Below are 8798 nucleotides of genomic sequence, written 5' to 3'. Positions count from 1 at the left end.
AAAGCATAACATAACTCAGCCACAAACACATAACTCAGATCTAAAGCACAAAATATCTCAGTCACAACTCATCCGTCAGCAAAATAAAACAAACAGTAAATCAGCCATCGAATCGAATAAATCTAACAAATCAGCCATAAACCCTAAAATAACTGAGCCGCAACATAAAACAAAAAGTAAATCAGCCATCGAATCGAATAGATCTAACAAATCAGCCGTCATTAACAACGGCGACAATCAGCGGTAAATCATCGAAAAAACCCACATTCAGCCGGAAAACTCGAAACTAAACAGTCGACACATACCGGATAGACGAAGACGAAGAAGACGAAGAAGACGAAGAGAGAGAGAGAGCCAATTGAAGAAAGAGAGTGCGACGACGAAGAAAGACGGTGAGAGATGACAGTGAGAGATGACGGCGAGAGATGACGGCGGGAGATTGACGGCAAGAGAGTGGACAATGACAGTATCGCCGGCGACGAGAGACGAGAGTTTCGATAATTTTTTTTTCTCGCGGTTTGTGAATAGTTAAAACTATTCACTTTCCCTCTCTTTGATATAAACGAGAGAAAACAAAACTGTGGATCTAAAAAAAACTGCTTAATGACGTGTTAATTCATATCTGATGTGTATTTTAATTTGTTGATGTGTATTTTTTTTTTTTTACTCAAATTCGGAAAACAAAACCCAAGGGATAAATTGTAATTACACCCAGAGCACTAAACATTCTAGTAATTTTCAAAAGATTTATAAATTTGAGTAATAAACCAACTTTTGGATAACATTTGAGTAATTCTTTCTAATTAATAACACTTCCAAAATGAAAGTTGGTTTTGGAGATTTTTCTATTAAAACAGAATAACAATAAATGAAAGTTTGCCACTAAGAAAAATTTGTTGTAAGAAAATCTAATACTCTCTCTGTTTTTTATTACTTGTTATTTTAGAGAGATTTTTTTTTTGTTTTAAATTACTTGTCATTCTCATTTTCCAATGTAACTTTTACAATAAATTTCTAAATATAACCCTATTAAACTAACATAATAAATAAAGTAATAAATTATTTATGAGGTTAAACTTATTAATTTACACATTTTTTTAATTTGCGTAAAATTCTCTAGAATGATAAGTAAATAAAACCGGAGAGAGTATATATTAGTCTTTACTTGTTTTTTTTCTGGATTGTGTTTGCTTATATTTATTTTTTATTTTTATTTTTTGTGTTATTGTAACTATAACAAGTAATAGTTTGCCAAAACATTATCTTTATCAAAATTGGTTCATACTATGTGTTAATAGATTCTCGAATATCACAAGTGTAGGAAAGAAAAAATCACAAGTGTGGTGCACGAAAGAAATCAATCATTACTCTTCCATATAGTAACTCAACTAAGTCCATATTGTAGATTTTCATTTCACTTCATAGTTCATACAAAATTATAAGACAATTTTCACTTTCATGTAGGTGATATATATACATGATAATTTCTTTCATCTTCGTTAATTATATTCATCTTTCAAACACAATTATATGATCATATTTACAAGTAATCACGATTAATTTTCATGTTTTTAATTTATGATTTATTTTAATTAACTGTATGCCATGATATTGATGAGTTTCTGTTTGCGACAAAGAATAATATACAAGATACATGTGTTTCCTCTCCCGTTGAGACCATTGATGATGATTGGTTGGTTCATTTGGAACCTACGCATGAGAACAGGGGGAGTCTCTCGTCGTCTAATGATCAGTCCGAAGGGAGTGAGCTGGTTGCTTCATCTCCTACACAAGTTCCTATTGAGTCCACTTCTGCTGAAAGAGTTGCTACTCCTACTATCATGAATCATGTTGTTGACAGTGTTAATGATCATCCTAATGTTAAGTTGGGACAGGGAAAACGCCAAAAGTTTCCGTTGGTTAGGCTACAAGACTATGTGACTTACTCCGCACGCTGAAACATTGAAGATACCCATCACGCTTCACCCGATTTCAACTCAGTTTCTTCTTCAACGGTCCAAGGTACACACACACTCCATATCCTCTCGCATATTACATTTTGGATGACAATTTTTCTCCTTTTCATCGTGTGTTCCTAGCGATGGTCGTTGGTGGTGTTGAACCCACATCGTTTAAGCAGGCAATGCAAGATCCTTTTTGGACTAACGCGTGTGGTACAAAGATTGCAGCTATGGAAGAAAATCATACTTGGAGTGTGGTTGATTTGCCTCCTGGAAAAGAGGCAATTAATAACAAATGGGTGTTTAAAATAAAGTACAGTTCTGATGGGTCGATAGAACATTATAAAGTACATTTAGTTGCTTACAGAAACCCTCAAGTCGAAGGTGAGGATTATAGTGAGACATTTGCTCCAGTAGTTAAGATGACCACTGTATGAGGTTTACTATGTATCGTTTTTGCCAAGAATTGGGAAGCTCGTTAGATGGATGTTCACAATGCGTTTTTGCATGGGGATTTAGAAAAGGAAGTTACCAGGTTGTTTTCGCCATTCTTCTCCAAATAAAGTGTATCGTCTTCACAAGTCTTTGTATTGGCTTAAGCAGGCACCTAGGTGCTGGTTTGCTAAGCTTACTTCTGCATTGACAAAATTTGGTTTCGTTCAGTCTTATGTGGGAATCACTCACATATGTTTAAACGGTTTCAAGAGTATTTGGGACGTTGTTTTCACATGAAAGATTTGGGTAAGACGAAGTATATTCTCGGTATGGAGATTGCTAGGAGTTATGAGGGTATATATATGTCTCAACAAAAATACGTTCTTGATATTGTGTCTAAAGCAGGGCATCTCGGAGCTCAGCCGTTGCCAACACCGATTGAACAGAATCACAAATTGGGGTTGAGTAAGAGTGATTTTCTTCCTAATCCTTAGTGTATAGGCGATTAGTCGGTCTTTTGACTTATCTTCTTACTATATGTTCTGAGCTGTCATATTCAGTTCAACATCTCTTTCAATTAATGAAACGCCAAGGGTCGATCACTTAGATGCTGCTTTCCGCGTTGTTGGATACTTGAAGGGTACTCCGGGTCAAGGGATTCTTTTGAGCTCCGATTCGGACTTGACTCTTACTGCATATTTTGACTCGGACTACATTTCATGCTCTCTTACCTGTCGTTTGTTGAGTGGTTTTGTTATGTTTTTAGGTGGTTTTCCCATCTTGGAAGTATAAGAAGCAAGATAAGGTATCACATTCGTCTGTCGAGGCTGAGTATCGTTAAATGCAAAATGCATTGACAGAAATCTTGTGGCTCCAGAAACTTTTAGTGAATTTAGGATGTTCTCAAACTAGGTCTGTTCGTCTGTTTTATAATAGTCGAGCTGCTATCCATATCTCATCTAATCCGAAGTTTCATGAGCGTAGTAAACATATTGAGTTTTTGATTGTCATGTTGTTCGAGATGCCGTTCAAGATGGGACGCTCACTATGGTTCATGTTAGTATGGATGATCAGATTGCTGATATCTTTACAAAGGCCTTGGGCCGAATTTGTTTGAGAGGTTATCATCCAAGTTGGGTATTTGTGATTTGCATGCTCCAACTTGAGGGAAAGTATTGGGATATGTATATTCTAGATATCGTATATTGTGTAATATTTTCTACTAGTGTTTAGAAAGATTTACATATTAGTATATCTTGGTCCCCAAGTTTAGATAACCTAGTTCCTCTTTGTATAAATACATGATGTAATGGTTTTGAGATCTTAATGATTATGTGTATAGACCAGTAAATGAAAAAAAAATCTCACTAAATTTCTCACTAAGTATTTCTAGAAATTTATGTATTTTTTTTTTGTAGCAATACAGATAAAGACAAAATGTGATCGTAAAATCAAGGAGTACGTTATATATTTCGAAGAGTTAAGTCTATTCTTATAATTAAACACACTAACTTTCCCTTACCTCGATCTTTCAAATATTTTAAAACCAAGAGAGTTTTATTTCATTGATAACAAAACAGAAAAATAAAGAAAACTCAGAAAAGCAGAAATGTTGATTACATTACAAGCATCACTGACTTCGCCTTATTACAAACTCATCAAACGTCGTCCCTTTATTCATAAGGTTGTTTTGACCAATGATAAAGAAGTAGCGATCTTTAAGCGGAGACGATGTTGGTCACAGAGACCTTAACCATCTCAGCTTCAAAGATAATGGCATCATTCACCAAATATCCTTTCGATGCATCCTTTAAGTCTGCTATCAATATGATATTGTTCACTCCCACACCATAACCACTTCGAATCGGGTACCAAGCTGCAGCTGCAAAGAAAGAAAAAAAAAATCAAATTTATATCAATTACTCATATCATTAACTGATTTTTTACAAAGGGATAAGGATAAACATTTATTTTAGATTAGTTGTTCTCTTACAATATAGTTGTCTGTGGTTGGTGTTTCGTTGATTCTTCAACCGCAGATTAACCGCGCCCCAAGTGTTTGTAGCAACTGCGTTTGCCTTATGGCCTTGGGCGTATAGGAAGAGTGGAAGTGCATGTGGTCTTCCTCCTCCATCTCCTTTGGGGTTAAATCCTAGTCTCCTGATTCAACATTAACCAAAAACCGTTATTAAACAAGGCCAATTCAGAATTCACATATAACAGTTGCAAGCATTGAGATTAATTTGAACTCAAGTCCAAAAATATATGAATCCCAAAAAAATACTAACCAGTATCGGTCTTCAACGAGGAAATCATCAGAGTAGTAGAACTTATCTTCCAAGTTAGAGAAATGAAGTATCTTCCATTTGAAAACATTGTTTGGAGGGTTTGATATGAATGTGACTTTCTCTTGTTGTTGGGCCGGCTTAACGATAAAGATCTCAGCACCAAAAGAACCAGTGTCTTGCTCAATGTACCCTTCGTTCGTGTTGTGAAATGTAGGAAGAGCAATCAACTGTCCGAATCCCCATTCTTTTTTCGCATTGTTGTATCGCTTCACCGTTCCATCTACAATCCACAATTATTCCAAAACAATTAGACTAATATTTATGTTAGGTCCCATCTAAGTTTCGATATAACATCCTAACAATTATAACGAGATATCGTTAGGATTAATTTTGGCAAAAATAGACGGCATGTAATGTAGAAAAAGGTACCTGTAACAGTCAAATATTTGTTTAGCTTCCCATTGTGGACAAAGAGTTTGAGATCAACATTAACTTCCCAGCCTAGTGGAAGAGACTCTGTCTCTTCGATCCTCGCGTAAAGTGAAATATAACCATTTCCACCATCGTTTGGATTACCATTCACGTACAAAACTAATCTCCTGATTTTTTTTGGTTTCGGCATGAAAACAAACTCAAAATATAGAAACAAGTAAAAAAAAGGAAAGAGTGAGTGTTAGCTCTTTACCATTTGTAACCAGCAGCCTCAAAAACAGAGGACTCGTAAGGTTCTCCTCTCCCTTTAATCACTGAGAAACTTGTTATTGTCACTATCTTACTCGATGGTCGCTCATCCCTCGACACTCTTGTCACTCCTGTCAACAAAAACAAAATCCAAGAAAATCAAGAAATGGTTTTCAGAGTTAACCAAAAAAGTGCAGAGAAAGACAAGAAAGTGTACCAAGATTAGCCATGAGACTGTAAGAACTGTTGGACTCTATTCCTCTGCCCCCTGTGACCTGTTTATTTTTTAATTCACTTGTTAAAAACTATGTTCGAGTCAAGACCCGATCAATCGCAAAAGAGCTTAATAAAATAATAAAAACCTGTTTAATGAGGAGCTCAGCGGAAGAGGTAGTGATGAAGAGAAAAAAAACAAGAGATATGAAACCTAGACACCATTTTTGATTATCCATATTTTGAGATCTATTTTTTGTTTTTTGTATTTTGTTTTGGGAAAGGTACTTACACTAATATAGGCAGCGAGGGTTACTTGAGTTTAGTTGCCATTATAAAATTCTGAACGCGGATTTGTCGCGTGGAAAAAGAAAAAAAAAAACTCTACTCATTCATTATTTGTTTGACTTTTAAATATGTAACTGTAAGGTATAGGATTCGATTTGGTTATTGTTATTTTAATGCCTTTTCCAAGCCCCCTGGTTATTATTTAGCAATATTTCTGTGGATTTGTGAGAGATCTCGACGTAGTGGGTTGCAAATGTGTAATATATAATTAGCTTTTTTTAGCGAAACGTTGTACACGAGATATTATTTTAATGATCGATTCAGTACTGTCAGAGTGTCAGGTATTCATAATTATCCATATATGTAATAATTTAAATGAGTATCACCGATTAATCGAATTTTATATATAGATACGACAATAACGTCCACGTTCAATCCGAAAGCTTTTGGATTAATTGGTAAAAAAAGGTGTGGATCCATGTCATTTCATGGGCAACACAATATCAGTTAGAGTATCGATCCATGTCATTTTTATTTTGCTATAACTCTTTAATATATCTTGATAGTTTTTTATGACGCTTTTTCAAAATGACGATTCTTCTAAATATATATAGGCCTGTTATTTTTCAAATCGCTGATTTAGCGACTGCGATAGAAAAAATAAACAAAGAATGTCGCTACTGTTGTGAAGGAAAGTTCATTACCGTTGTAAAAAAGAGTTGCTAACTTTGAAATGAGCTGCCGCAACGATCACCAGAAATCTAGGCGACTCTTTTCTTTTATCAGAGCATGGGCATTGGTATAGGACAATTTTTGGTCCTTCAAATTTAATAGTATTATTTTGAAAGGTTCTTATTTTTAGTATGAGCATTGGTGTCTATTTGTATTTGGTCCTTCAAATAAAATAATAATATTTTAAAAGTTTAAATATTTCATAAAATTATTGCATTTCATAAAATTTAAAGTTACATGATATAAAAGCATATTTAAAAAAAGATTACAAAAACGAATTTACTAATCCAGCTTGTTGTTGAGAGCTGAATCATCATTTACTAATCCAGCTTCCTTCAAAATATAATTGAACTGCTTCCACAGAGAATGTATCAGGAAATTCCTCATAAGCCGATCCAATGTGTAAGCTAACTATAAAGAAACAATAATGTGTGAGCTCAACACAACCAATACAAAACAATAATGAAAGAGACTAGACAGAGAATATACAAACCTTGTCATTACATCCGAAAGGGGTCGTATTCTCCAGTCTGCCTGCATTTTGGTATCTGCAGCCAAGTAACAAAATAGAAATTGAACGAAGAGATGACAATGAAAACAGAATAAAAGTTAATCAAGATTGGATTGTTTAATTTATGCACTCTTTGGTTGCAGCAACTCCACAATAATGCTTCAGAAGAAATTCGAGACTCTTTCTCTCCAGCTTTAGCACCCTTGAGCCTCTGACATAAAACAAAAGTACTTCTTTAGATTGTACAGATACTTTAAACCATGAGAACCTTCAAACTAAAACTATCGTTTCATAGCCACAAAAATGTCATGAACATCACTAAAGGAATACAGGAACAGAAAAGTTAATATGTTCGCCATTTCTTCATTGAATGAATCAGATAAGATTACAACGTTTATATGCACTTCTAACAAACTATTAAACTGGCTGTACACAATAATTAAACTACAAAACAACCAGAAATCAAACCTGTCCTGTGTCAAAATGATTGCAATTGCAGACATAAACCTGTCCTGTCCTCGGTTCTGGTAGAGATTTGCATCAAACATGTTAATCCTTGTAAATCGAACAAAGCAAGATCCCATGATTTTACAAGCTCAACAGCCTTAAACTGTTTCCAGATCAAGAATCTGCAGAGAATTACAACAAACAAATCCTTATTCCTTAAAACTGAAGCTTGTAATTCAAATAACTCAAGCTCAAAAATTCCAAAAACACGAAGTTCAAACAAAATTCACAGGACAATTGCGAAGTTATACTTAACCAAAATATACACTAGCTCGTTTTGTTTCTATTATCGACAAAAATCAAAATCCACAGAAGTGTATACCAACTGAAATCTACACATGTAAAAGCCCAAAGTAGACATTAAGAATTCAAAAAGGCAAAAATCACGAAATCGAGCAGAGAATTTAGGGCAAGGAAACAGAAATCTGAAGAAGAAGGATGAACAATTACAATACCTTCTTAATCTGAGAGATGATTCGAGAAATTAGGAAGAAAAAGCGAAACAGAAGATCGGCTTCAGTAATTTGTCAAGAAATTCCGGTGAGAAGAACCGAACGGCTTCGTGAAATCGTCGAGGATGTGGATCGCCTTTGTCGTCGCCGTCGAGAGAAGAAAGAAGTCGAACAAATTTTGTGTCGACAAATTATTTTCCTTTAACCCTAGAGAATTCGACAGCCAATCAGAATAGAGCACGTGGCGAAGAAGACGGACGAAAAACGTCCTAAAATAAGAACCGTTTTTTCAATAATGGGCATTTTCTAATTAAATTAAAATAAAAAAAAAGCCTGGGACGGCCCGAATCAACGCCGATGCCCATGGTCTCAGCAACACTTTTTTCTCGCCAGAGTAGACACATTCCATTATCGTAAAACTTCCGTTATACAAATAATTATAAAATGCTTTGGTAAGACCAATTTAAACTAGACCAGATTTAAATCGGATGAATGATTTTATACTATATGCATGTGTTTATGCATGTATTTTCAATTAAAATACCTCTATTAAATATGTGTCTGTCTAAGTATATAACTGTATTCAATTTTATGAGCGTCACATGGAAAACTATATGACAGTGAATCACTAACTCATATCTCCTTCTAAAGAAATCTCATTCAGTAATTTATTTATTTGGAATATGATACCAAAGTTAGATATATTGAGAATACATCACTACTAATTAAA

General features: G+C 34.6%; 2 protein-coding genes across 3 annotated transcripts; both read right to left on the bottom strand.

Annotated features, from left to right (window-relative positions):
- LOC104771118 lies at window positions 3933-5875 on the bottom strand. The gene is made up of 7 exons (XM_010495591.1): window positions 5728-5875; window positions 5583-5640; window positions 5370-5496; window positions 5114-5283; window positions 4685-4964; window positions 4390-4556; window positions 3933-4278 (listed from the first exon to the last, which is right to left on the bottom strand). Exons 1-7 carry the CDS (start codon window positions 5815-5817, stop codon window positions 4115-4117), a joined length of 1056 nt encoding a protein of 351 aa, XP_010493893.1. The 5' UTR covers window positions 5818-5875; the 3' UTR covers window positions 3933-4114.
- Window positions 6797-8285, bottom strand: LOC104771117. Of its 2 annotated transcripts, none has more exons than XM_010495589.2 (5): window positions 8072-8285; window positions 7578-7738; window positions 7240-7320; window positions 7092-7146; window positions 6797-7009 (listed from the first exon to the last, which is right to left on the bottom strand). In XM_010495589.2, the coding sequence occupies exons 2-5, from the start codon at window positions 7691-7693 to the stop codon at window positions 6881-6883; spliced, it is 381 nt and encodes a 126-aa protein (XP_010493891.1). In that variant the 5' UTR covers window positions 7694-7738; window positions 8072-8285; the 3' UTR covers window positions 6797-6880. The 2 variants fall into 2 exon arrangements, with proteins under 2 accessions (XP_010493891.1, XP_010493892.1); XM_010495590.2 differs by having other exon boundaries at window positions 6797-7005; window positions 8072-8284.

This window comes from Camelina sativa, chromosome 20 (assembly GCF_000633955.1).
Source record: "Camelina sativa cultivar DH55 chromosome 20, Cs, whole genome shotgun sequence".
NCBI lineage: Eukaryota > Viridiplantae > Streptophyta > Magnoliopsida > Brassicales > Brassicaceae > Camelina > Camelina sativa.
The sequence above is the reverse complement of the archived record's forward strand: the minus strand, read 5'-3'. Positions and strand labels throughout refer to the sequence as shown.